This window comes from Chiroxiphia lanceolata, chromosome 26, assembly GCF_009829145.1.
Source record: "Chiroxiphia lanceolata isolate bChiLan1 chromosome 26, bChiLan1.pri, whole genome shotgun sequence".
Taxonomy (NCBI): domain Eukaryota; kingdom Metazoa; phylum Chordata; class Aves; order Passeriformes; family Pipridae; genus Chiroxiphia; species Chiroxiphia lanceolata.
This window is the reverse complement of record NC_045662.1, coordinates 820771-848161: the sequence shown is the minus strand read 5'-3', so window position 1 is coordinate 848161 and position 27391 is coordinate 820771. Positions and strand designations below refer to the sequence as shown.

Sequence of the window (27391 nt, the reverse complement as noted above, 5' to 3'; positions counted from 1 at the left end):
CAACAAGGTGTTAGAAGACCCAAGACCAAAAACTGGACCAAGAGAACACGTGAGGGGCGGGTGCACAAACCATAAGGGCATCGTTGCCTGGGCATTTCTTTGTTCTGGGTGACAGAGGCACCAGCTCGAGCTGACCTGCTGTTGTACCACTCTGTTGAAGTATTTATTTTTGTAAATCTCGTACCTGAGACTCTGCTTTGGGACACTAAGGGTTGAGCTCATGATTCTGCCTCTACTTCACAGAATCACAGAATTACTAAGGTGGGAAAAACCACCTCTGGGGCCATTGAGTCCAACCATTCCCCCAGCACTGCCAAGTCCAGCACTAACCCACATCCCCAAGTGCCACATCCACATATTCTTTGAACACTTCCAGGCATGGTGACTCCAGCACTGCTCTGGCCGATCTGTTCCCATGTCTGACCACCCTTTCAGTGAAGAAATTTTCCCCAATATCCAACCTGAACCTCCTCTGGCACAACTTAAGGTCATTTTCACTCACCCTGTCCCTTGTTCCCTTGTAGCAGAGCCTGACCCCCCCCGGCTCCCGCCTCCTGTCAGGGAGTTGCAGAGCCAGAAGGTCCCCTCTGAGCCTCCTTTTCTCCAGGCTGAGCCCCCCCCAGCTCCCTCAGCTGCTCCTCATCAGATTTGGGCTCTAGTTGTTTGTTCTCTCCTCTGTGACCAGCACACGCTCACAACCCACCTCTCCTCAAGGCAGTGGTCCTTTCTGGGAACTGACTTCAAATGAGGAGTCTCGTGGATGTGAGCAAAAGGCATGGACCTTCAACTCCTGTTTTCCTGTAGGGGAAGAAGACACACTAGAAGGTTTCCCACTATTTTAGTTAGAAGTTACAAACCAAGATTTTCCCGGCTGTGGCCAGAAATTTGCCTAATTTAATTTCAGCAGATAACTGAAGACTTACCAGTGCTCTCTGATAGCAACAAGAACAGAATCGGCTTAAGGAACAAAAGGTAGTGTGTTAATAGAATCATAACTGTACATCAGGAGAGTAGTGTAGGCTGTTGAGTGGAAATATTAACAGCAGACATTTTCAAGCACAGAGAAGCTTGCCTTTTCATGTCCTGGCTGCAAAAGTACGTAAAAAAACTGTTTCCAGGAGCCTGAGATGGACTAAATCTGTCAAAGGATAGTGTCTCCCTCCACACGTGATCCTGCAGTGTTTTTCTCATCTGTACTAATGCAGATCATAAACCAACTCTGACCACGGGTTTAGACACAGGAATAACCCTTTTTATCCCTACTTCCAGAATGTTCCCCAGTCAGGCAATGATTGACATGACTCCTGTAAAACTCCCCTGAGCAGCAATACACCTTGCCTTGCCTTGCCTTCTTTCTTCTTTCCACATTTGACCTTCACCCCTTCTTTTTTCTTGGAGAAAAGATGAACAGAAGGGCAGCCAGCTCCTCACTGCTGACAGTCTGTCCTGACAAGCCATGAAGTGCTGAATCCTGCATGCTGCTCTCCAGCCATAGGGACAGTGAAAAGACTCTCCCAAATCCAGGGGTATGAGTTGCTGGGAATTCAAGAGGCTTCATGCAAGGAAGCTGGGCCATGTGTGTGTGTTCCCTTCTATGGCTGATCAGCAGCTGCCCCCACAGCCCACCCTGCCCCAGTGGAAATCTCTCTGCAGTGGGGGCTGTGTTTAAATTGCTGTAGTTCTCCAGCAGAAGACATTTTCCTGACTCACATTTGAGCTTTTCCGTTTAAGGGGCTGGATAATGTGAGTGGAGAAAGTCGGCAGTCTCTCTGCTACAAAGCCAACAGCTGATCAGGGCTCTGGGAGGTTCCAGGAATGTCCTGAAACAGTTCAGCAGGTCCCCTTCCTCAGCTGGATCCTCTGTACAGTCTTTCCTGCTGGGGACAGCACTGATTTAGGAGTTTCCAGACTCCCCTTAAAGAATGATTGGTCAGACACCCTGCTTCTCTCCTTTTCCTCAGTGTCTCTCCAGAAACTTTCGACAGGAAAATCACAGCAGAGATGGAAGTAGGAGAATGAGTTACTTTGAGCCTATTCAGAGAATCATAAGATCATGGAATGGCCTGGGTTGAAAGGCACCTTAGAGATCGTCTTGTTCCAACCCCTGCCATGGGCAGGGACACCTTCCACTATCCCAGGTTGCTCCAAGCCCTGTCCAACCTGACCTTGGACACTTCCAGGGATGAGGCAGCCACAGCATCTCTGGGCAATGCGTGCCAGGACCTCTCCACCCTCACAGGGAGGAATTTACCCCTAATATCCCATCTGACCCTGCCCTCTGTCAGGAGGAAGCCATTTCCCCTTGTCCTTTCAATTCAAACCTTTGTAAAAATAGTCACTCTGCATCTTTCTTGTAGCCTCCTTTCATTCTCACTCCTGCTGTGCTCTGGGAACATTTTATTCCTGATCCTTTCTCCCCATGCTGGCACAGCAGCATCCAGAGCAGGAGGAATCTACTTTCATCCCTTCCTCAAGACTCTGTGGGGTTGCTGCTATTCCAGGGCCTAGCACAGCCCAAGTTTTTCTACCAGTCCCCGGAGTAGCCCCACAGCTGTTCCATACACAGTCCACTGAGGTCAAGAGGACATTTATGGGCAGAAGATCAACAGAGCTGGGAGGAACAGGAGGAGTCATTGACACCTTCCTCACCTGCAACTGAGAGTGTCTGAAAAGGGCTCACTGCACTCTCCCATTCTTCCCTCTGGGAATAGTGAAGGCTCTCCATGTGCCTTGTGCTCCCCTAACCTCCCCAGAGAAACATCCTTCCTCCTGACCTTGTGTGTCTGCGGTGTCCACAGAGGCAAGGACCATGAGAGTTAACAATTACTGCACAGACATGCCCAAAATACCCTCCCAGAACCACCCCTCGTCAACACTACTGTGCTTGGGCATCTTGGGAGCACATCTGCAGGGGAAGGGATGACACAGAGGTGTAGGCTGGGATGCAACAGAACTTTAATGAGTTGAAAGAGATAAAGGGGTCAATCCAAGTGGGGAACCCAGTGCAGGGAGAACCAGAGGTAGATGAGAGTTTGTGCTCCATGGCTCTAGCAGAGATCCCACCAGGTGTCAACCTGCCTGCCCCAGAGAGGGAACAGGGCCAGCAGGTCCTCCCCAGGCTGGTTCTGTGGGGCTGAGAGCCCACGGGAGCACAAGGGAACAAGGACACAGGAGGGACGGGAGAGAGTGGCAGAGGGCAGAGGCAGGGCTGGGCCGTGCTTGCCCAGAGTCCAGGCTGGTCCCGTCCTTCTGCAAGGGCTGCTGGGCTCGCTCAGCCCCTCTGGAAGCAGAAGCCGATGCTGCGTCCCCAGGGCGGTTCCATCCTGTGTGTCCCTGGGTTCTTTGCCAGGGCCATGGGCAGCAGCTTTAGCAGGGGAAGCAGCTCCTGCCACAGAGGCCACTGCCCAGGCCAGAGAGGCCACTGCCCAGGCCAGAGAGGCCAAAGCCCCCGGAGTTGATGGGCACTCCCTGAGAGCTGAGGATGCTGCCAACGGCAGCGGAGGTGGAGGATCCCACGGCGGTGTTCTGTGGGAAGGAGCTGAGGATGGGCCCAGGCAGGGTCACCACCACGGGGGAGGGCTGGATGACCACAGTGGAGTCCTGGCACTGCCTGACACAGGGCTCATTGCAGCTGTTGGCCAGCGGGGTCGGGCCGCAGGGCTGGCAGGGCCGGCACGGGGTGTAGCAGGACATGTCTGGGGCTGGAGCTGCACCTGGGACAGAGGGCAGGGGAAGCAGAGCAGGGCAGATGGGTGAGGAGCAGCCTCTCACCCCACCACAGGGGACCAAAGGCATGAACTGGAGGCAAGACCTGGGGGCTGTGTAGAGAGACCCACAGGCTTCTCCTTTTCCCCAGAAGAGCCCTGCCAAGAGCAACCAAGGGAGATCCCGGCCTGGCCCAGAGCTCTGGAGACTCCTCAGACAAGCCCCAGCCTTTCCCCACGTTGCACCTTCTGCCCCCTTCCCTCACCCATGGCCAGAACCTTGATGGAACAAAGAAGCTGGTATGGACTGAGAAATCCCTCGGGAAGAGGAGAAGGATGAGAAAAAGCTTCAAACTCACCTTGTTCCCAAGGAGATGGAGGCGAGTGGAGTGGATGAGAGAGTGAGGAGAAGGGCCTGCTTTTATACTGCTCCTGCACTGCCCCAGGCCCACAGTCACTGCACAGGGCAGTAATTTTCTAACAGACTCATCTCCAAAGCAAACTATCCCACCTAATGCCACAGGGTGTGTTTTGGTTTCTGTCCCTGCTGCCATTTCATTTCCTCATTGCTGACAGGCCCATTGGGTCCTGGAGATTCCTTTCATGTCCTGGGATGAGAAGCCCAAGGACTTCTCGTGCAGGAACAAATCCGTATGGGCAGCAATCCAGGCTGAGGTGGAGCCCTGTGGTGTTGGGTACTTCCTCACTCCCTGAGGACTGTGTTGGCTCTTGGGACAGCACTTTCTTCCTCCCCCTTCTCCTCCCCCCACCAGGCCCTTTGGCTGCACACTTTGCACCCTGACCTGGAGGAGGCACTGGCCCCTTTTCCAGTTCACACTCTCAGTCCCGTGGCTGCTCCCAGTCCTGGGCAGTGCTGCCAACGCAGGGCAGGCTGAGGGCAATGGCCTTTGGGGCTGCCCGGAGCTGTGGGTCTGGGCACAGCCCAGTGCTTGAAAATGGTTTTCCAGGGGCCTGGAATGGAGCTGCCCTTGCTGGAGGGGAATTTGCCTCCGCATGGGACACAAGCCTGCAGACAGCACACACTCCTGGCTTGGCCAACACCAAAAGACTGACACAAGGCGAACCCCGAATCAAAGCGTGACTCGCCATGGGTAGGGAGAGTCCATCCCAGGAAATTTGCCTACTGAAGGCATTCCTTTGCCCTCCTGGGATGCGTCCCAGCTGCCTCCATGTCTACAGGGCAGGAAGAGCATCACTGCTTGGTGTAGTGTGAGAGCTGGGTTTGTACCTGGGGCCCTTCTGAGCACATCCCCTTCCTGAGTATCCCCAGGTCCATTCAGGGTCCTGCCAGGCCTCACTCCCTGTGGAGCTGGGGGAAGTTTCCTTGGCTCCCCAATGGTGCTGGATTTGGTTTCAGGCTGAGGAGGCCCTTGGGGAATGGCAGGGGAGGTGTGCTGAAGCCCTAATGCCAGGAGGAGATGTACCACCTCTGAACCAGGGAAGGGTCCCAGCCTGTAGGGAGTCGTTTTCTACAACTCTTTCTTTCCCTCCACAGCACATTGGTGAGGGCTTCTCACTGCAGCACAGTCTTCTTGGCCAGGCAGGGGAGGCCTGTGTGTCTGTCCCCTTCCAACATCCAAGTCTCCCCACAGCTGACCCTACCCCACGGTCAGATCTCCCAGGAGGAGGTCTGTGGGCTCTAAGATCTGTAGTTCTGTCCCCAGTCCATCCTGATGCAAGAGGTTCTTCCTTTCCAGGTGCAGGACAGTTCCCCCCACCTGATCTTGTTCTACTGTGGGGAAGATCCAGATGTTCCAAGGACTTTCAGGAGCTTGAATTCCTGACAGAAAGTCCTGACAGTAAAGAATAAGAACAAGAAGCCTTTGAGTATCTCCAGCTTTCCTGTATCCTGTGCCCTCAGGGAAGGCGCCCTGTTCATCACTGGGCCTGCCTTTGGCCAAGCCCCCCTTTACTGATGACCTGCCTGGAGAAGACCTTCTTGTAGCCCTCCATGTGCTTGGCCTGATTCAATCAGTGCCAGGTGGGCTTTGGCTTTCCTAACCCCACCCTGGATTCTCAGCCTGTCAAACCTCCTCCCCAGAGCAAAGGGCACCAAGAGGAAGAGCCCTGGAACCACTGGCACAGCCTGGCTGCCTGGAGATGCCACAGCTTGTGATGTGTGGGGAGAGGTGAGAGAGAGGGAAGAGAGAGAAGCGAGTGACATGTCCCCAAAACACAGCTTTTGGATGCTCTTCTGAATGTGTGCAGTGAGGGACAGACCTGGACCTCTTCCTGCAAAGGGTATTGCAAAGAGTTGCTTTTCACTGCCCCAAGCCAACACCTCCAGCACTAAGGAGAAAACTTCTGCCTCCACTGACAGGATTCTGCCTGGGAAATCCTTTGGCTTCCCAGCACAGGGCATGAAAGGATCCTACAAAGCAGGACAGGAATGCCAGAAATGAGGAAATGAAATGGCAGCGTAGATGGAAACAAAACCTGAATTTGTGCCATTGCATTGGATAGTTTGCTTTGGAGATGAGTCTGTTGGAAAATTACTGCCCTGGTGCAGTGACTGTGGGCCTGGGGCAGTGCAGGAGCAGTATAAAAGCAGGCTCTTCTCCCTACTCCCGTATTCCCTCCACTCGCCTCCATCTCCTTGAGAACAAGGTGAGTTTGAAGCCCATTCTCCATTTTCTCCTCTGGCATTTCACAGCACAGACCTGTCACTTTATGCCATTGGGGGGTCTTGGAAGTTCTTGTGGTGGGGGAGGGAAAGGAGTAGAAGGCGTGTGACTGCTGGGTCTTGGCCAAAGTGTCCCCACAGCTCTGGACTAGTTGGGGCCCTTGCTGGGCTTGAGCTGCTGCTGGGCTTTGTCTGAGGGGAAGAACTTGTGTGCCTCCATCAACAGCCTTCAGCTCTCCTTTCCAACTCCCCTGTGGTGGGGTGAGAGGCTGCTCCTCACCCATCTGCCCTGCTCTGCTTCCCCTGCCCTCTGTCCCAGGTGCAGCTCCAGCCCCAGACATGTCCTGCTACACCCCGTGCCTGCCCTGCCAGCCCTGCGGCCCGACCCCGCTGGCCAACAGCTGCAATGAGCCCTGTGTCAGGCAGTGCCAGGACTCCAATGTCTTCATCCAGCCCTCCCCCGTGGTGGTGACCCTGCCCGGGCCCATCCTCAGCTCCTTCCCACAGAACACCGCGGTGGGATCCTCCACCTCCGCTGCCGTTGGCAGCATCCTCAGCTCTCAGGGAGTGTCCATCAACTCCGGGGGCTTTGACCTCTCTGGCCTGGGCAGTGGCCTCTGTGGCAGGAGCTGCTTCCCCTGCTAAAGCTGCTCCCTGCTCTGGGCTCTCCCCTTGGATCCACCTCTCTTCCCTCCCTTGACACATTAAATTCTGCTGCATCCCAGCCCTCGCCTCAGTGTCATCCTTTCCCCTGCAGACACTCTCCCAAGGCACAGATGTTGCCCCAGGGGGTTTCTGGGAGGGGCTTCTTGGGGATGGCTTTGCACCATTTGTCAGACTGGCCCTGAGTGAGCTCCGTCCTGTGTGGAGTGACTCTCTGGTGTCTGAATTTCTGCCTCTTTGCCTCAGGACACAATTACCCTCCACTGTCCACTGACAATCAGATGTTTGCACATCTTTTCCTCCCTAAGCTCCACTCTGTGACACAAGTTCTCAGCAGTGAATGTCTTACTGACCTGACACAAGAACCGGCTTCCCATCAGACTGCAGGAGAACCCTTCCTGACATTTTTCTGTCAATACATCAGTTACTCTGAGTTCCACCAAAATCACCCTGAACACTTCCTTTTCCAGTATCTCACCACACTCATCATCATAAATTTCATCCTCTTATCCCATCTACATCTACTCTATTTCTCTTAAAAACTGTTGCTCCTTATCCAATCGCTACAGGCCTCGGAAAAATATCTTTCTCCCACTTCCTTATACATCCCCTTTACATATTCAAAGGCTGCAATAAGATTTCCACAGACCCTGCTCTCCTTGTGCCTGAAAAACTTGGACTTCCTCAGCCTTTCTCCATAGGTGTGATGTATCCATGTGATCGTTTTTGCAGCTCTTCTCTGGAGCTGCTCTAACAGGTCCATGTCTGTGTTGATATGGGGACCCCAGACTGGACTAAAGGCTCCAGGGGAGGTCTAGCAAGAGCAGACCAGAAACAGAGAATCCCCTCCCTTGACCTGCTGGCCATGTTTGTGTTGGTGCAGCCCAGGACATGACTGAATTTCTGGCCTGAAAGTGCACATTGCTAGCTCATGTCAAATACTTCAACCTCCATTTTCTCTGGTTCCTTCTCTGCAGTGCTGCTCTAAACCATTCCCCTTCCAGTCCTGGCCTTGTTGAAGTTCCTGAGTCCCACACGGGACCATTCCTCAAGTCAGCCAAGATCCCTTAGATTGAAACACTTTCCTCAAGTGCAGCAGTGCAACCTTCAGCTTGGGTCAGGCACAGCCTTGTTGAGGGTCCACCCAGTCCACTCCCCATGTCATCGATGAACATATTAACAAATATGGTCCCAGTATTGACCCCTGAAGGACACCAGTCAGCACTGGTTTCCACTTGGACCTTGAGCCGGTGACTGTGCCCCTGGGGCACCGTCACTTGCAGGTGTGGAAGGAACCCATGACTCCAGCTGAGCCCCCGTCAGATCCAGCCTTGCCCAGCCCAGTCCTCTGGGCCTCGCTGCTCGTTCTGTGCAAGGGACGCGTGGCTGCTGCACAAGCTGGTTGAGAAGCCTGGGCTGTGGAAGGCTCTGGGAGGGCAGAAGCCCTCAAAGCCCCCAGGAATTGAGAGGAGAGGGTTGGAGAGGAGAGGAGAGGAGAGGAGAGGAGAGGGTCGGAGACGAGAGGAGAGGGTCGGAGAGGAGAGGGTCGGAGAGGAGAGGGTCGGAGAGGAGAGGAGAGGGTCGGAGAGGAGAGGGTCGGAGAGGAGAGGGTCGGAGAGGGTCGGAGAGGAGAGGGTCGGAGAGGGTCGGAGAGGAGAGGAGAGGAGAGGAGAGGAGAGGAGATACAGCAATTTATCTTGCCCTGGGTGCCATCATTCTGGGACACGAGGCTCAAACCAAAAAAAGCCTCAGAGGACAAGAGGAGAGGGAATGGAACACCAGTCTGTACTGGTGCTGGCTGGGATGGGGGTCACTGTCTTCAGAGCAGCCAATGTTGTTCTGTGCTTCACATGTGTGGCTAAACCAGTGCAGAGAACACACCAAAGCTTGAGCTATTGCTGCACAGGCCTTGCTCACCAGCAAGGCCATCTCTCTTTCTCACTCTGCATCCTCTGCAGTGCAGTCCAGGGGTGGACAAGAAGATGGAGGTGACACAACCAGGACAGATGACCTCAGCTGACCAAAGGGCTATTCCATGTCATTCGGAGTCATAAAATAATGGAGACATGAAAAGACCTTTGAGATCAAGGAGTCCAACCATTAACCCAGCACTGCCAAGCTCAACACTAAACCCTATCCCCAGGTGTCCCATTTACACATCTTTTAAGTCCCTCCAGAGATGGTGACTCCACCACTGCCCTTGGCACATATCACACCACGTTCAGCAATAAAGCTCTGGGCATTTTCCCAATGGAGCCATTCTTGGACACTGCCTGGGCACTGGGCTGCTGGTGCCAGGTACAGGGTGATTGCCTTTGAACCACTTGGGTTTCTCTCTTTTTCCCCATCCCTTCACAGATTGTCCTGATGTTGACCCCAGGATATCCCACTCTCTCCAGTTCTCCCCCATCCCTCTGGGTCAGTGGATCATGAGAAGAGCTGCTCTGTGCTTAGTGCTGCTCATAACACCACACAGGCCCACGGGCAGTGCTTGTCCTTGCCCTCCTCCTTCCCTGTCTGTGCCCAGGGCTTCCTGGGAAAGCTGATGGAGAGATGGAGGCAGGGAGAGATTTAAAGCAGGAAGAGAGGCAGCGGGTGTGGGCTGCCCAGCTGTCTCCAAGGGCTGCCCAGGAGCTCTCCAAAGCAGTGCAGTGACAGCAGCACAGGCTGCAGAGACTGGGAGCTGAGGGAGGGGGATGTCTGCAGGACACAGCAGGGCAGGACGGAACATCTTCATCCCGAGTCCTGATCACAAGCTGGCTTGGTACCAACTGGCCACGTCCCCACCCACACTGCCTCGGCCCCTGGCATGCACAGCCCCAAACAGGGGGTTGTGATACCTTCCTCTCTCCCCAAAGCTCAGGCGAATGGGGAGGACAATCTTGTAGGCTGAGACAAGAACAGTTTAATAATTGAAAATAAAATAAAAATACAGCAACAATGGTAAATGTTCATAATAATGATAATAATAGGGGAAAACCTATTATTATGCACAATACAATTGCTCACCACCCTCTGACTGATGCCAGACCCCCCTTCCTGATAACTCCCCCCAGTTTATATAGACTGGGCCTGATGTTCTATTTGTGGAATATTCCTTTGGTGAGATTGGATCACCTGTCCCAGCTCTGCTCCCCCTCAGTTTCTTTTGTCAACCTCATCACTGGCAGAGTAGGAGGCAAAAAAAAAAAAAAAAGACTTAGGATAAACAGGACTTATCAAAAACCCAAACCATCAGTGTGTTATCAACACCGTTCTCATTCTGAATCCAAACCACAGCACTAGAACAGATACTGAGAACAAATTAACTCCACCCAGCTGAAACCAGGACACAGGGCCAGAGAAAGGGGCTCCTGTAGTGACCCCATGAGAACAGGAGCCACTGCCCCAACTGTGCCCAGACCCCGAGGACTTCCTCAACCCCCTGGGCTGTGTGAGCAGGAGACCCAGGGGAGGCACGATGCTGCTCTGCTCAGCACTTGCCTGGTGGCATCAGCCCTGTTGAGGACAGGCTGGAATGCAAGAACAACCCTGAGCAAGGGGGGAAGTTCAGTGCAGGGTGTTTGGGATGATAAGGAGGCTGAGCACGTGACTCAGGCACCAGGACTGCTGAGTGTGGAAAGGAGAATGCTTTGGTCAGAGAGATAAAATCGTCCTTGGAGCAGCTGCAGCCAGTGAAGAGGATTGGTTCATTCTATCCAGGCACGAGCAGGTTGAGAAGGTTGGAAAACAGCAATAGCCTGATGGAGCACATTCAGACACTCCTGTCTTAAAAGTCAGTGAAACACCTTTCTCTAAAACTGCCTCTCAAAACAACCCCTGAGCAACATCTCTCCACCTGGAAATCCTTCTGGAGAGCACCTGCAGGGGAAAGGATGACACTGAGGCGAGGGCTGGGATGCAGCAGAATTTAATGTGTCAAGGGAGGGAAGAGAGGTGGATCCAAGGGGAGAGCCCAGAGCAGGGAGCAGCTTTAGCAGGGGAAGCAGCTCCTGCCACAGAGGCCACTGCCCAGGCCAGAGAGGCCAAAGCCCCCGGAGTTGATGGGCACTCCCTGAGAGCTGAGGATGCTGCCAACGGCAGCGGAGGTGGAGGATCCCACGGCGGTGTTCTGTGGGAAGGAGCTGAGGATGGGCCCGGGCAGGGTCACCACCACGGGGGAGGGCTGGATGGCCACGGTGGAGTCCTGGCACTGCCTGACACAGGGCTCATTGCAGCTGTTGGCCAGCGGGGTCGGGCCGCAGGGCTGGCAGGGCCGGCACGGGGTGTAGCAGGACATGTCTGGGGCTGGAGCTGCACCTGGGACAGAGGGCAAGAAAAATCAAGGCATGAGGTGTGTTTGAAGGGCAGCCTCTCACCATACCATGAAGGACATCCTTTCTCTCAACCCCAGTGGGCCCCACCAAGAGTGACCAAGGCCAAGGAGGACCCCACTAGCCCACAGCTCAGGAGACACCTCAATCCAGCCCTTCTCCATGTACACCTTCTCTCTCCCGTGGTAAGCAGCCTCAAGACAACAGAGAACAAGGAGGCAAGTATGTGACAGGAAACCCCAGAGAAGGACGAGGTGGAAGATAAAGGGAAGCAAGAAGAAGGAGGACAAGGAGGACAAGGAGGAGGATAAGAAAGGGTCAAACCTCACCTCGTTCCTAATGAGACGGAGGCAAAGGAGTGGATGAGAGAGTGAGGAGAAAGACCCACTTTTATACAGCTCCTGCACTGCCCCAGGCCCACAGTCACTGCACAAGGGCAGCAATTTTCCAATAGACTCACCTCCAAAAATACCCAACCTTATGCCACAGGTGGTGTTTTGGTTTCTGTCAATGCTGCCATCTCATTTCCTCATTTCTGACATGACCATGAGGATCCACAGAGGATCTTTTGAAGTATTGGCATGAAAGGCCTGAGGATTTCCTGAGCAGGATCATGTCAGCACAGGCAGAAGATGTGCCCCCACGTGCTGGAGGGGTCTGTGCAGGCAGAGGATGTGGCTGTGGGGAAATATGGTGAGGTTTTTTAGAAACCCCTCGGAGGGATCGTGCCTTCCCACCAATGCAATCCTCTCCTGAGTCCCCACAGTCTCTCCTAAGGAGGACATGCTGCAGCCCTCTCCCTCCCTGCCTGCCTCCCTGCTCAGGCCAGCGCTCACTGCACTTTGCCTCTATAGGCTGGCAGGTTATGTTGCTGCTTTCAAATGGCTTTGTCCAAGGAAATCTTCTCCTTCTGGGAAGAAGGTTTATTTGGTTTCTTTGGCACAGTTGTCTGCTCTCATGGCAGGCTCTGGGGGTCCCCACCAGTGCTGTCAGCAGGGTTGTGGAAGGAGATTGTTGCCCTCCCTGACCACGTGGTTCCTCAGCAAGCCCTGTGGAGTTGTGTCCCACCGTCCTCACTGTCAGAGGGGTCTGTTGGGTCTCAGGATAGTTCCTTGTTCCTTCCCTCTCCTCATCCCACGATGTGCTTTGGTTGCATGTTTTACACCCTGACCTGGATGACACACAAGCACAGGACACTTTTCCAACACACACTGTCAGTCCTGAGGACACTCCTGACCTGTGGAAGTGCTGCCAAGCATCCACTTGCCTGGGGCAAGGATGGAGCTGCCCTTGCTGGAGGGAAATTGAACCCCACATGGGACACAAACCTGCACACAGCACACACTCCTGGCTTGGCCTCAGTCCAAAAGGCCACTCCAAAATTAGGGCTTGACTCATCATGGATTGGGAGAGTCTGTGAGACTATCCCAGGAAATTTGCCTACTGAAGGCATTCCTTTGCCCTCCTGGGATGCGTCCCAGCTGCCTCCATGTCTGCAGGGCAGGAAGAGCATCACTGCTTGGTGTAGTGTGAGAGCTGGGTTTGTACCCAGGGCCCTTCTGGGCACGTCCCCTCCCTGAGCATCCCCAGGCACGTGGAACTGCAGGGTCCTGCCAGGCCTCAATCCTTTGGGCAGCTCCATTCCTTTCCCAGGAAAACCATCTTGGAGCCCAGAGTCACAGCTGCAGGCACCCAAAGGCCATTGCCCTCAGCCTGCCCTGCTTGGCAGTGCTGCCACAGCTCAGGGCTGTTCTCAGGCCTGACAGCGTGTCCTGGAAAAGTGCCCTGTGCTTGTGTGCCCTGTGCAAAGTGCGCAGCCAAAGGGCATCGTGGGGTGAGGAGAGGGACAGGAAGAAGGTGCTGTCCTGAGACCCAACACATCCCTCAGGGAGTGAGAGGAGAGGAACCTGAGTCCACAGGGCTTGCTGAGGAATCAGGGGTTTGAAGAGGACAGTGTTCTCCTTCCACAACCCTGCTGACAGCACTGGTGGGGACCCCCAGAGCCTGCCATGAGAGCAGACAACTGTGCCAAAGAAACCAAATAAACCTTCTTCCCAGAAGGAGAAGATTTCCTTGGACAAAGCCATTTGAAAGCAGCAACATAACCTGCCAGCCTATAGAGGCAAAGTGCAGTGAGCGCTGGCCTGAGCAGGGAGGCAGGCAGGGAGGGAGAGGGCTGCAGCATGTCCTCCTTAGGAGAGACTGTGGGGACTCAGGAGAGGATTGCGTTGGTGGGAAGGCACGATCCCTCCGAGGGGTTTCTAAAAAACCTCACCATATTTCCCCACAGCCACATCCTCTGCCTGCACAGACCCCTCCAGCACGTGGGGGAACATCTGCCTGTGCTGACATGATCCTGCTCAGGAAATCCTCAGGCCTTTCATGCCAATACTTCAAAAGATCCTCTGTGGATCCTCATGGTCATGTCAGACATGAGATGGCAGCATTGACAGAAACCAAAACACCACCTGTGGCATAAGGTTGGGTATTTTTGGAGGTGAGTCTATTGGAAAATTGCTGCCCTTGTGCAGTGACTGTGGGCCTGGGGCAGTGCAGGAGCTGTATAAAAGTGGGTCTTTCTCCTCACTCTCTCATCCACTCCTCTGCCTCCGTCTCATTAGGAACGAGGTGAGTTTTGAGCCCTTTCTCTTCATCCTATTCTTCCTTTTAAATATCTCAGAGCATACCTGACTCTTTGTCCTACATTGTGTCATTTGTTAACATATCATGGAAGCAAGACATGGGCATAAGGAGAGTTGGAAGCTTTTGCTTGTTTTCCTCTTCATCCTCCTCCTCCAGTCCCTACTCTGGGATTTCTGAGCACATTCCAACCTCTTTGCAACACCTGGTTTCTTGAAACTGTCAGTCACGGGAGAGGGAAGGGGGCAGAAGGTGTGGCATGGAGAGAGGCTGAGGCTCGGCTCAGATGTCTCCTGAGATAGGGGCTGTGTGGGGATTGGATTGGTGGGCAATGCTGCTGCTAGTGGAGTTCATGTGAGCTGAGGGGAAGACTCTGAGTCACAGTGGGGTGACAGGCTGCTCATAAAAACCTCTCATGCTTTGCCTCCCCTGCCCTCTGTCCCAGGTGCAGCTCCAGCCCCAGACATGTCCTGCTACACCCCGTGCCTGCCCTGCCAGCCCTGCGGCCCGACCCCGCTGGCCAACAGCTGCAATGAGCCCTGTGTCAGGCAGTGCCAGGACTCCAATGTCTTCATCCAGCCCTCCCCTGTGGTGGTGACCCTGCCCGGGCCCATCCTCAGCTCCTTCCCACAGAACACCGCCGTGGGATCCTCCACCTCCGCTGCCGTTGGCAGCATCCTCAGCTCTCAGGGAGTGCCCATCAACTCCGGGGGCTTTGGCCTCTCTGGCCTGGGCAGTGGCCTCTGTGGCAGGAGCTGCCTCCCCTGCTAAAGCTGCTGCCCATGGCCCTGGCAAGGAACCCAGGGACACACAGGATGGTACAAGCCCAGGGATAGAGCATCAGTGCTCTCTTCACTGGGATCTCCGCTCAGAGTGACTTCTTTCTAATCTTTGGACTCATTAAAGTTCTCCTGCATCCCAGCCCACGCCTCTGTGTCATCCTTTCCCCTGCAGATCCTCATCCAACATGGCCAGGGAGAGAGGTGTTGCTGTGCGGTTCTGGGAGAGGGTTGTTAGGGATGGTATTGCCACGGTTGTCAGCATAGCATTGATTATGTTAACACAGCATTGATTAGTCATATTTGGGGTCACCTTTCTAAATTTCTCTGCCTCTCTGTACCCAGAAGAATTACCTGACACTGTGCAATGACCACAGCTACTCCACAAATTATTTTAGTTATCCCATCAAAGCATTCTCTTCTCTCTTCTTGGCAAACCCTGTGTCCTCAGCCTCTCACCCCCAGGAAAGTGTTCCAGCCCACTCACCATCCTGGCCAGTGTATTTCATATATTTCACTTCTCTTGGTTGAGCTTTTCCTTGCACTCCCCTCCAACAGGCAGCACAACATGCCAGGTGCCATCTGGGCAGTGCTGAGCAGAGGGGGATCTTTGCTGCCATCAGTGTCCTGGTTGTGGTCCGGCTCGGAAAGCCCAGGGTGTCGGTGACAGTCTTTGTGTCCAGGGACAGCCCTGGGAGTTGTGCCTGTTTTGATGATGTTAGCACAAAAACACCTTTGCTGGGCCCAGCTTTTCAGAGACGGAATGATGCGACAGGGTTGGCTATGACACAGCCAACTTCCCATCTGGCCTCTGGATGGACATATGTCATCACGCCCAGCTGTGTCCTGCAGCAGTGCAGCATCTCCTCTTCATCGTGTGCAAACTTCCCTGCAGCCTGTGCTGCTGTCACTGCCCTGCTCTGGAGAGCTCCTGGAAAGCCCTTGGAGACACTCAGCCCACACCCCCTTCATCTCTCCTTCCTCTGTGCTTCTCCCTGCCTCTTCCTCTCCAGAAATTTTCCCAGGAAAATTGCATCGAGGAAATCCACAGTATCAGAACAGTCTGGAAGAACAAAGGACTGAGAGCAGACCTTTAAAAGAGACATGGGATACTGGAGATTTAAAAATTGAACATGAGCCAGCAATGTGCACTTTCAGGCCAGAAATTCAATCATGTCCTGGGCTGCACCAACACAAACATGGCCAGTACGTCAAGGGAGGGGAATCTTGGCTTCTTATCTGCTCTTGTTTGACCTCCCCTGCAGCTTTGTGTCCAGGCCGGAGTGCTCAGGTCAAAACAAACATGGACCTGTTAGAGCAGCTCCAGAGAAGGGCTGCAAACATGATCACATGGATACATCACACCTTCTGTGGAAAAAGGCTGAGGCAGTCAAGGTTCTTCAGGCAGGAGAAAGAGCTGCTCTGGGGAGATCTGTTTGCAGCCTTTGAGTATGTAAAGGGGATGTATAACAAAGTCAGAGAAGGATGTTTTCTCAAGGCCTGCAGTGATTGCAAAAGGAGCAACAGTTTTCCACTGAAATAGGGTAGAAATAAGGAAGAAATTACTGAAGATGAGTGTGATGAGACACTGGAAAAGGTTGCCCAGAGAATGATGGGGTGTCCCATCTGGGGAAGTGTTTCAAGGTCAGGTTCAATCAAACTTGGAGTAATGTGATGGAGCGACAGATATCCCTGCCCATGGCAGGAGGGTTGGATTGGATGGCCTTTAATGGTCTCTGCCAACAAAAATCAATCGATGATTCCATGATCACGTGGGTGTGTGAGAAGGCAGCCTCTGCACTGTGTGGTTCTCTTTGAGAATCCTGTGATTAGGAAAGGTTCTCCTGCAGTCTGAGGAGAAGCTGGTGCCTGTGTCAGGTCGGTAAGACATTCACTGCTGAGAACTTGTGTCACAGAGTGGAGCTTAGGGAGGAAAAGGAAAAGATGTGCAAACATCTGATTGTCGGTGGACAGTGGAGGGTAATTGTGTCCTGAGGCAAAGAGGCAGAAATTCAGACACCAGAGGGTCACTCCACACAGGACGGAGCTCACTCAGGGCCAGTCTGACAAATGGTGCAAAGCCATCCCCAAGAAGCCCCTCCCAGAAACCCCCTGGGGCAACATCTGTGCCTTGGGAGAGTGTCTGCAGGGGAAAGGATGACACTGAGGCGAGGGCTGGGATGCAGCAGAATTTAATGTGTCAAGGGAGGGAAGAGAGGTGGATCCAAGGGGAGAGCCCAGAGCAGGGAGCAGCTTTAGCAGGGGAAGCAGCTCCTGCCACAGAGGCCACTGCCCAGGCCAGAGAGGCCAAAGCCCCCGGAGTTGATGGGCACTCCCTGAGAGCTGAGGATGCTGCCAACGGCAGCGGAGGTGGAGGATCCCACGGCGGTGTTCTGTGGGAAGGAGCTGAGGATGGGCCCAGGCAGGGTCACCACCACGGGGGAGGGCTGGATGAGCACAGTGGAGTCCTGGCACTGCCTGACACAGGGCTCATTGCAGCTGTTGGCCAGCGGGGTCGGGCCGCAGGGCTGGCAGGGCAGGCACGGGGTGTAGCAGGACATGTCTGGGGCTGGAGCTGCACCTGGGACAGAGGGCAGGGGAAGCAGAGCAGGGCAGATGGGTGAGGAGCAACCTGTTGCCCCACCATTAGATTGACCCTCTTTTGCTCAGCCCAAAAGACTCCTCAAGTCATGATTAAGTCCATGGAGATCCCCACCTAACCAGTAGCTCTAGAGACACCTCACACAAGCCCCAGTCTCTCCCTATGCCACATCTTCTGCCTCCTTCCCTCACCCACAGTAAGAAGTCCCAGTACCCAGCCAGAGATAATGTATGTGCTTTGAAATGCAGCACAAGGACCAAGAGGAGGAGAAAGCTCTCCAAACACACCTTACTGCCAAGGAGATGGAGTTGAGAGGAGTGGATGAGAGAGTGAGGACAAGAGTCTGCTTTTATACTTCTTCTGCACTGCCCCAGGCCCACAGTCACTGCACAGGGCAGTAATTTTCCAACAGACTCACCTCCAAAGCAAACTATCCCACCTAATGCCACAGGATGTGTTTTGGCTTCTGTCAATGCTTCCATTTAATTTCCTCATTTCTGACATTTCCACCGGGTGATGGAGATTCCTTTCATGTAGTGGTACAAGAAACTCAAGGATTTTTGTTGCAGGAACATGAGCAATGGTTGGACTCAATGATCTTAAGAGTCTTTTCCAGTCATATTTCGTCTCTGATTCAATAATTCAATGATTATGGCAGGAATCAAGTCTCAAATAGAACCCTGTGCTGTTGGGTACCTCCACACTACCTTGGATCTAAGGACAGTGCCTTCTTCCTCCCTCTCTCCTCACCCTACAATGCACTTTAGTTGAAGGCTTTGCACCCTGACCTGGATGACACACAAGCACAGGACACTTTTCCAATACACATAGTCAGTCCTGAGACACTCCTGACCTTTGGAAGTGCTGCCAAGCACCAATTTTCTCATGGAGCTGCCCTTACTGGGGGAGAATTTGCCCCCCCCATGGGACACAAGCCTGCAGACAGCACACACTCCTGGCTTGGCCAACACCAAAAGACTGACACAAGGCCAACCCCTAATCACAGCATGACTCACCATGGGTAGGGAGAGTCCATCCCAGGAAATTTGCCTACTGAAGGCATTCCTTTGCCCTCCTGGGATGCGTCCCAGCTGCCTCCATGTCTGCAGGGCAGGAAGAGCATCACTGCTTGGTGTAGTGTGAGAGCTGGGTTTGTACCCAGGGCCCTTCTGGGCACGTCCCCTCCCTGAGCATCCCCAGGCACGTGGAACTGCAGTTTCCCTGCAGCTCTCACATGTTGGGGACATGAAGAAGGTTTTCCTGCCTGTCCAGTGGTGCTGGGTTGAATTGTTCTCTAGGCTGAGGAAGCTTCTTGGTCATGGGAAAGGGCCAATGCCCAGCAGAAGAAACAGAGATTGGGAGCCAGGGATGAGCCCCAGCCAGTGGGCAGGTGCTTTGAGAAACCCCTTCTTTCATCTCCTGAGCATCCAGGAGAGCTCTCCTCCACAGCCTGGTCTCTTTGACCAGAAAGATGAGGCCTCTGTGTCCATTCCCTCCCTCCCTGTCAGTGTCTCCTCTCGTTTTCCTTTGTTTTGCCTGGACCTTTCATGAACTTTGACCTCTTGAAATGCCAAAGGTGCTGCCAGTTTTTTGACCTCTTTCCTGCTTCACAGGTACCTCCTTAGCATCCCATTTACCAGATTCCCATCTCCACTGCATAGGACTCAGGAGAGTCTGGCTCTGAGTTCTGGACTCCCTCCCAGCAGCTCTTTTGCCCATTTCTGGGAAGTGTGCCCGGATACCCTCTCTCCTCCAGGGGGACAAGCCCACCTCGGGCAACCCCTCCTGTCCCAGGGGCTCCAGTCACTCCCTGGGCTCTGAGGCCCTTTGCTGGACTGGTACCAGTATGTCCGTGCCTCTCTCACACCGGGCAGCTGCTCTTGGTGGCAGCTGTTTTCTGAGCACTGTGGAGCAGAGAAGAGGGATCCCATTCCACAGGCTGATGGCAAACCCCATCCTAAGGCCACCCAGGATGCTGTTGGATGCCATTTCCACCAGGGCTCAAGGCTGTGTCCTGGTGCCCCCCAGGACCCACGTCCTCTGGTGCAAAGCTCTGTGTCTGCCCCTCAGCCCCAGCCCAGGGTAGGGCAGGAGTTTGTCCCTCCAGCCCTGCAGGACTTTGCACAAGGGGGTTAAACACTGCTGGCCCCAGCCTGGAGCCTGTGGAGCCCCAGCAGGGAGTGTCTGCCAGCTGGACTTTGTGCCCCTCCTGCCAGCCCCTGGAGACCTGCAGCCATACCCCGTTTCAGAAGTCAGGATGCCCGTTGTCTTTCTCCCAGTGCTCAGCTGCATTCCCTGAGTGCCAGCACTTCCAAAGGGGAGCTCAGGGAGGCTTCTGCCTGACACCAGCACTCGTGTGCCCATCACCAGGTCACACACACTCACGTTGGCCAGGCTGTTTAAAGGTTCCCACACCTGAGCCTGCTCTGCTCTGAGAAGTCTTCCCTGCTCCACACCTTGTGAGGAATAGCAGGAGCCTGATCCTGAGACAGCAAATCTTGCCAGTAAAGACCATGGCCCAGCAGCCCTGGAGTACCTGCCCCTTTCCTCCAAGCCCTGCACGCAGTGAAGCTGCCCCAGGCAGCCCTGGCTCAAGCCTCTCTTTGGCTGCTGCCATATGGGGAAGATCTTGTTTCCCTCCACAGGCTTTGCTGATTCAACTCCAGGTGGGCTTTGGCTTTCCTGACCCAAGCCTGGAACACTCAGACAGCCTGGCAAAGGTTTTCTGTGAACCAAGGGCGTGAGGAGGGAGAGAGAGGAAAGCATTTGCCTGGAGCAGCAGTGACCAGTGAGCACTGGAGTGAGCTGAGAGGGAGGAGAGAGAAGGCCGTGGGATGGGCTGTGGGAAGAGGAGCCTTTGGATGCTCTGCTGCTCTGGGCAGTGCAGGGCAGGGCTGGGCCTCTCCCTGCAGGTCAGTGCCCTGAGCCAACATCCCCTGCCTGCACGGGACCCTCCAGCACGTGGGGGCACATCTTCTGCCTGCAGGGACACATTCTGATCCAGGGGATCCCTGGGCCTGTCAAGGCAGCACATGAAAGGAGCTGCAGCACAGAGCAAGCCCATCAGAAATGAGGAAATGAGGTGGCAGCATTGCTGGAAACCAGAACACCCTGTGGCATTAGGTGGGGTGCTTTGCTTTGGAGGTCAATGTGCTGGAAAATTGCTGTCCTTGTGCAGTGACTGCAGGCCTGGGGCAGGGCAGGAGCAGCATAAAAGCAGGACCTTCTCCTCACTCTCACATTCACTCCACTCGCTTCCAGCTCCTTGGGATCCAGGTGAATCTGAAGCCCTTTCTTTTCCTCCTCCTTTGGAGTTTCTAAGTCTATCCTGTCCTTTTGGTCTCATTTGGGTTCTGAGAACTGCCTGTCACGGGAGAGGGAAGGGGGCAGAAGTTGTGCCCGGGGAGAGGCTGGGTTTTGGCTGAGGTGTCTCCTGAGCCATAGTCCACACGGAGAAGTCCCTGAGCTTGGTCTCTCTTGGGGCTTCAGGGGCTGAGGGGAGAGTGATGCTGGTGGGCCTCTCTAAGCAGCCTCGTGCTCTCTTCTCCTTCTTTTGTCTTTTCTTCATCATGGTGGGCCAAGAGACTCCCCTCACTCACCCCTGTGCTCTGCTTCCCCTGCCCTCTGTCCCAGGTGCAGCTCCAGCCCCAGACATGTCCTGCTACACCCCGTGCCGTCCCTGCCAGCCCTGCGGCCCGACCCCGCTGGCCAACAGCTGCAATGAGCCCTGTGTCAGGCAGTGCCAGGACTCCACTGTGGTCATCCAGCCCTCCCCTGTGGTGGTGACCCTGCCCGGGCCCATCCTCAGCTCCTTCCCACAGAACACCGCCGTGGGATCCTCCACCTCCGCTGCCGTTGGCAGCATCCTCAGCTCTCAGGGAGTGCCCATCAGCTCCGGGGGCTTTGGCCTCTCTGGCCTGGGCAGTGGCCTCTGTGGCAGGAGCTGCCTCCCCTGCTAAAGCTGCTGCCCATGGCCCTGGCAAGGAACCCAGGGACACACAGGATGGTACAAGCCCAGGGATAGAGCATCAGTGCTCTCTTCACTGGGATCTCCGCTCAGAGTGACTTCTTTCTAATCTTTGGACTCATTAAAGTTCTCCTGCATCCCAGCCCACGCCTCTGTGTCATCCTTTCCCCTGCAGATCCTCATCCAACATGGCCAGGGAGAGAGGTGTTGCTGTGCGGTTCTGGGAGAGGGTTGTTAGGGATGGTATTGCCACGGTTGTCAGCATAGCATTGATTATGTTAACACAGCATTGATTAGTCATATTTGGGGTCACCTTTCTAAATTTCTCTGCCTCTCTGTACCCGGAAGAATTACCTGACACTGTGCAATGACCACAGCTACTCCACAAATTATTTTAGTTATCCCATCAAAGCATTCTCTTCTCTCTTCTTGGCAAACCCTGTGTCCTCAGCCTCTCACCCCCAGGAAAGTGTTCCAGCCCACTCACCATCCTGGCCAGTGTATTTCATATATTTCACTTCTCTTGGTTGAGCTTTTCCTTGCACTCCCCTCCAACAGGCAGCACAACATGCCAGGTGCCATCTGGGCAGTGCTGAGCAGAGGGGGATCTTTGCTGCCATCAGTGTCCTGGTTGTGGTCCGGCTCGGAAAGCCCAGGGTGTCGGTGACAGTCTTTGTGTCCAGGGACAGCCCTGGGAGTTGTGCCTGTTTTGATGATGTTAGCACAAAAACACCTTTGCTGGGCCCAGCTTTTCAGAGACGGAATGATGCGACAGGGTTGGCTATGACACAGCCAACTTCCCATCTGGCCTCTGGATGGACATATGTCATCACGCCCAGCTGTGTCCTGCAGCAGTGCAGCATCTCCTCTTCATCGTGTGCAAACTTCCCTGCAGCCTGTGCTGCTGTCACTGCCCTGCTCTGGAGAGCTCCTGGAAAGCCCTTGGAGACACTCAGCCCACACCCCCTTCATCTCTCCTTCCTCTGTGCTTCTCCCTGCCTCTTCCTCTCCAGAAATTTTCCCAGGAAAATTGCATCGAGGAAATCCACAGTATCAGAACAGTCTGGAAGAACAAAGGACTGAGAGCAGACCTTTAAAAGAGACATGGGATACTGGAGATTTAAAAATTGAACATGAGCCAGCAATGTGCACTTTCAGGCCAGAAATTCAATCATGTCCTGGGCTGCACCAACACAAACATGGCCAGTACGTCAAAGGAGGGGAATCTTGGCTTCTTATCTGCTCTTGTTTGACCTCCCCTGCAGCTTTGTGTCCAGGCCGGAGTGCTCAGGTCAAAACAAACATGGACCTGTTAGAGCAGCTCCAGAGAAGGGCTGCAAACATGATCACATGGATACATCACACCTTCTGTGGAAAAAGGCTGAGGCAGTCAAGGTTCTTCAGGCAGGAGAAAGAGCTGCTCTGGGGAGATCTGTTTGCAGCCTTTGAGTATGTAAAGGGGATGTATAACAAAGTCAGAGAAGGATGTTTTCTCAAGGCCTGCAGTGATTGCAAAAGGAGCAACAGTTTTCCACTGAAATAGGGTAGAAATAAGGAAGAAATTACTGAAGATGAGTGTGATGAGACACTGGAAAAGGTTGCCCAGAGAATGATGGGGTGTCCCATCTGGGGAAGTGTTTCAAGGTCAGGTTCAATCAAACTTGGAGTAATGTGATGGAGCGACAGATATCCCTGCCCATGGCAGGAGGGTTGGATTGGATGGCCTTTAATGGTCTCTGCCAACAAAAATCAATCGATGATTCCATGATCACGTGGGTGTGTGAGAAGGCAGCCTCTGCACTGTGTGGTTCTCTTTGAGAATCCTGTGATTAGGAAAGGTTCTCCTGCAGTCTGAGGAGAAGCTGGTGCCTGTGTCAGGTCGGTAAGACATTCACTGCTGAGAACTTGTGTCACAGAGTGGAGCTTAGGGAGGAAAAGGAAAAGATGTGCAAACATCTGATTGTCGGTGGACAGTGGAGGGTAATTGTGTCCTGAGGCAAAGAGGCAGAAATTCAGACACCAGAGGGTCACTCCACACAGGACGGAGCTCACTCAGGGCCAGTCTGACAAATGGTGCAAAGCCATCCCCAAGAAGCCCCTCCCAGAAACCCCCTGGGGCAACATCTGTGCCTTGGGAGAGTGTCTGCAGGGGAAAGGATGACACTGAGGCGAGGGCTGGGATGCAGCAGAATTTAATGTGTCAAGGGAGGGAAGAGAGGTGGATCCAAGGGGAGAGCCCAGAGCAGGGAGCAGCTTTAGCAGGGGAAGCAGCTCCTGCCACAGAGGCCACTGCCCAGGCCAGAGAGGCCAAAGCCCCCGGAGTTGATGGGCACTCCCTGAGAGCTGAGGATGCTGCCAACGGCAGCGGAGGTGGAGGATCCCACGGCGGTGTTCTGTGGGAAGGAGCTGAGGATGGGCCCGGGCAGGGTCACCACCACGGGGGAGGGCTGGATGAAGACATTGGAGTCCTGGCACTGCCTGACACAGGGCTCATTGCAGCTGTTGGCCAGCGGGGTCGGGCCGCAGGGCTGGCAGGGCAGGCACGGGGTGTAGCAGGACATGTCTGGGGCTGGAGCTGCACCTGGGACAGAGGGCAGGGGAGGCAAAGCATGAGAGGTTTTTATGAGCAGCCTGTCACCCCACTGTGACTCAGAGTCTTCCCCTCAGCTCACATGAACTCCACTAGCAGCAGCATTGCCCACCAATCCAATCCCCACACAGCCCCTATCTCAGGAGACATCTGAGCCGAGCCTCAGCCTCTCTCCATGCCACACCTTCTGCCCCCTTCCCTCTCCCATGACTGACAGTTTCAAGAAACCAGGTGTTGCAAAGAGGTTGGAATGTGCTCAGAAATCCCAGAGTAGGGACTGGAGGAGGAGGATGAAGAGGAAAACAAGCAAAAGCTTCCAACTCTCCTTATGCCCATGTCTTGCTTCCATGATATGTTAACAAATGACACAATGTAGGACAAAGAGTCAGGTATGCTCTGAGATATTTAAAAGGAAGAATAGGATGAAGAGAAAGGGCTCAAAACTCACCTCGTTCCTAATGAGACGGAGGCAGAGGAGTGGATGAGAGAGTGAGGAGAAAGACCCACTTTTATACAGCTCCTGCACTGCCCCAGGCCCACAGTCACTGCACAAGGGCAGCAATTTTCCAATAGACTCACCTCCAAAAATACCCAACCTTATGCCACAGGTGGTGTTTTGGTTTCTGTCAATGCTGCCATCTCATGTCTGACATGACCATGAGGATCCACAGAGGATCTTTTGAAGTATTGGCATGAAAGGCCTGAGGATTTCCTGAGCAGGATCATGTCAGCACAGGCAGAAGATGTGCCCCCACGTGCTGGAGGGGTCTGTGCAGGCAGAGGATGTGGCTGTGGGGAAATATGGTGAGGTTTTTTAGAAACCCCTCGGAGGGATCGTGCCTTCCCACCAATGCAATCCTCTCCTGAGTCCCCACAGTCTCTCCTAAGGAGGACATGCTGCAGCCCTCTCCCTCCCTGCCTGCCTCCCTGCTCAGGCCAGCGCTCACTGCACTTTGCCTCTATAGGCTGGCAGGTTATGTTGCTGCTTTCAAATGGCTTTGTCCAAGGAAATCTTCTCCTTCTGGGAAGAAGGTTTATTTGGTTTCTTTGGCACAGTTGTCTGCTCTCATGGCAGGCTCTGGGGGTCCCCACCAGTGCTGTCAGCAGGGTTGTGGAAGGAGAACACTGTCCTCTTCAAACCCCTGATTCCTCAGCAAGCCCTGTGGACTCAGGTTCCTCTCCTCTCACTCCCTGAGGGATGTGTTGGGTCTCAGGACAGCACCTTCTTCCTGTCCCTCTCCTCACCCCACGATGCCCTTTGGCTGCGCACTTTGCACAGGGCACACAAGCACAGGGCACTTTTCCAGGACACGCTGTCAGGCCTGAGAACAGCCCTGAGCTGTGGCAGCACTGCCAAGCAGGGCAGGCTGAGGGCAATGGCCTTTGGGTGCCTGCAGCTGTGACTCTGGGCTCCAAGATGGTTTTCCTGGGAAAGGAATGGAGCTGCCCAAAGGATTGAGGCCTGGCAGGACCCTGCAGTTCCACGTGCCTGGGGATGCTCAGGGAGGGGACGTGCCCAGAAGGGCCCTGGGTACAAACCCAGCTCTCACACTACACCAAGCAGTGATGCTCTTCCTGCCCTGCAGACATGGAGGCAGCTGGGACGCATCCCAGGAGGGCAAAGGAATGCCTTCAGTAGGCAAATTTCCTGGGATAGTCTCACAGACTCTCCCAATCCATGATGAGTCAAGCCCTAATTTTGGAGTGGCCTTTTGGACTGAGGCCAAGCCAGGAGTGTGTGCTGTGTGCAGGTTTGTGTCCCATGTGGGGTTCAATTTCCCTCCAGCAAGGGCAGCTCCATCCTTGCCCCAGGCAAGTGGATGCTTGGCAGCACTTCCACAGGTCAGGAGTGTCCTCAGGACTGACAGTGTGTGTTGGAAAAGTGTCCTGTGCTTGTGTGTCATCCAGGTCAGGGTGTAAAACATGCAACCAAAGCACATCGTGGGATGAGGAGAGGGAAGGAACAAGGAACTATCCTGAGACCCAACAGACCCCTCTGACAGTGAGGACGGTGGGACACAACTCCACAGGGCTTGCTGAGGAACCACGTGGTCAGGGAGGGCAACAATCTCCTTCCACAACCCTGCTGACAGCACTGGTGGGGACCCCCAGAGCCTGCCATGAGAGCAGACAACTGTGCCAAAGAAACCAAATAAACCTTCTTCCCAGAAGGAGAAGATTTCCTTGGACAAAGCCATTTGAAAGCAGCAACATAACCTGCCAGCCTATAGAGGCAAAGTGCAGTGAGCGCTGGCCTGAGCAGGGAGGCAGGCAGGGAGGGAGAGGGCTGCAGCATGTCCTCCTTAGGAGAGACTGTGGGGACTCAGGAGAGGATTGCATTGGTGGGAAGGCACGATCCCTCCGAGGGGTTTCTAAAAAACCTCACCATATTTCCCCACAGCCACATCCTCTGCCTGCACAGACCCCTCCAGCACGTGGGGGCACATCTTCTGCCTGTGCTGACATGATCCTGCTCAGGAAATCCTCAGGCCTTTCATGCCAATACTTCAAAAGATCCTCTGTGGATCCTCATGGTCATGTCAGAAATGAGGAAATGAGATGGCAGCATTGACAGAAACCAAAACACCACCTGTGGCATAAGGTTGGGTATTTTGGAGGTGAGTCTATTGGAAAATTGCTGCCCTTGTGCAGTGACTGTGGGCCTGGGGCAGTGCAGGAGCTGTATAAAAGTGGGTCTTTCTCCTCACTCTCTCATCCACTCCTTTGCCTCCATCTCATTAGGAACGAGGTGAGGTTTGACCCTTTCTTATCCTCCTCCTTGTCCTCCTTGTCCTCCTTCTTCTTGCTTCCCTTTATCTTCCACCTCGTCCTTCTCTGGGGTTTCCTGTCACATACTTGCCTCCTTGTTCTCTGTTGTCTTGAGGCTGCTTACCACGGGAGAGAGAAGGTGTACATGGAGAAGGGCTGGATTGAGGTGTCTCCTGAGCTGTGGGCTAGTGGGGTCCTCCTTGGCCTTGGTCACTCTTGGTGGGGCTCACTGGGGTTGAGAGAAAGGATGTCCTTCATGGTATGGTGAGAGGCTGCCCTTCAAACACACCTCATGCCTTGATTTTTCTTGCCCTCTGTCCCAGGTGCAGCTCCAGCCCCAGACATGTCCTGCTACACCCCGTGCCGGCCCTGCCAGCCCTGCGGCCCGACCCCGCTGGCCAACAGCTGCAATGAGCCCTGTGTCAGGCAGTGCCAGGACTCCACCGTGGCCATCCAGCCCTCCCCCGTGGTGGTGACCCTGCCCGGGCCCATCCTCAGCTCCTTCCCACAGAACACCGCCGTGGGATCCTCCACCTCCGCTGCCGTTGGCAGCATCCTCAGCTCTCAGGGAGTGCCCATCAGCTCCGGGGGCTTTGGCCTCTCTGGCCTGGGCAGTGGCCTCTGTGGCAGGAGCTGCTTCCCCTGCTAAAGCTGCTCCCTGCTCTGGGCTCTCCCCTTGGATCCACCTCTCTTCCCTCCCTTGACACATTAAATTCTGCT

At 54.4% G+C, this 27391-nt stretch overlaps 7 protein-coding genes across 10 annotated transcripts in view; 4 read left to right on the top strand and 3 right to left on the bottom strand.

The window, feature by feature from the left end:
* LOC116798884 (feather keratin Cos1-1/Cos1-3/Cos2-1-like) overlaps nt 1-6993 on the top strand; it is a 10615-nt gene extending 3622 nt beyond the window's left edge. Inside the window, exons 1-2 of one of the 3 annotated variants that reach the window (XM_032711574.1) lie at nt 3900-4004; nt 6668-6993. In XM_032711574.1, the coding sequence (XP_032567465.1) occupies nt 6688-6993 (306 nt within the window). In that variant the 5' untranslated portion in view covers nt 3900-4004; nt 6668-6687. Of the gene's footprint in view, nt 1-3899; nt 4005-6274; nt 6333-6667 lie in introns of those variants that run through there. The other 2 variants (XM_032711573.1, XM_032711575.1) reach the window with 2 other exon arrangements.
* LOC116798885 (feather keratin 1-like) lies at nt 3930-27391 on the top strand. Of its 2 annotated transcripts, none has more exons than XM_032711577.1 (2): nt 3930-4004; nt 26995-27391. In XM_032711577.1, the coding sequence occupies exon 2, from the start codon at nt 27015-27017 to the stop codon at nt 27318-27320; it is 306 nt and encodes a 101-aa protein (XP_032567468.1). In that variant the 5' UTR covers nt 3930-4004; nt 26995-27014; the 3' UTR covers nt 27321-27391. The 2 variants fall into 2 exon arrangements, with proteins under 2 accessions (XP_032567468.1, XP_032567467.1); XM_032711576.1 differs by lacking the exon at nt 3930-4004 and adding an exon at nt 6265-6332.
* Nucleotides 10920-11649, bottom strand: LOC116798892 (feather keratin 1-like). Its single transcript, XM_032711586.1, has one exon. The coding sequence runs from the start codon at nt 11288-11290 to the stop codon at nt 10985-10987; it is 306 nt and encodes a 101-aa protein (XP_032567477.1). The 5' UTR covers nt 11291-11649; the 3' UTR covers nt 10920-10984.
* LOC116798895 (feather keratin 1-like) lies at nt 14416-15068 on the top strand. The gene has a single exon (XM_032711590.1). The coding sequence runs from the start codon at nt 14430-14432 to the stop codon at nt 14733-14735; it is 306 nt and encodes a 101-aa protein (XP_032567481.1). The 5' UTR covers nt 14416-14429; the 3' UTR covers nt 14736-15068.
* LOC116798894 (feather keratin 1-like) lies at nt 16928-17306 on the bottom strand. The gene has a single exon (XM_032711588.1). It carries the CDS (start codon nt 17302-17304, stop codon nt 16999-17001), a length of 306 nt encoding a protein of 101 aa, XP_032567479.1. The 5' UTR covers nt 17305-17306; the 3' UTR covers nt 16928-16998.
* On the top strand, nt 20997-21304 carry LOC116798878 (feather keratin 1-like). Its single transcript, XM_032711564.1, has one exon. The coding sequence runs from the start codon at nt 20999-21001 to the stop codon at nt 21302-21304; it is 306 nt and encodes a 101-aa protein (XP_032567455.1). The 5' UTR covers nt 20997-20998.
* Nucleotides 23497-23888, bottom strand: LOC116798889 (feather keratin 1-like). Its single transcript, XM_032711583.1, has one exon. The coding sequence runs from the start codon at nt 23871-23873 to the stop codon at nt 23568-23570; it is 306 nt and encodes a 101-aa protein (XP_032567474.1). The 5' UTR covers nt 23874-23888; the 3' UTR covers nt 23497-23567.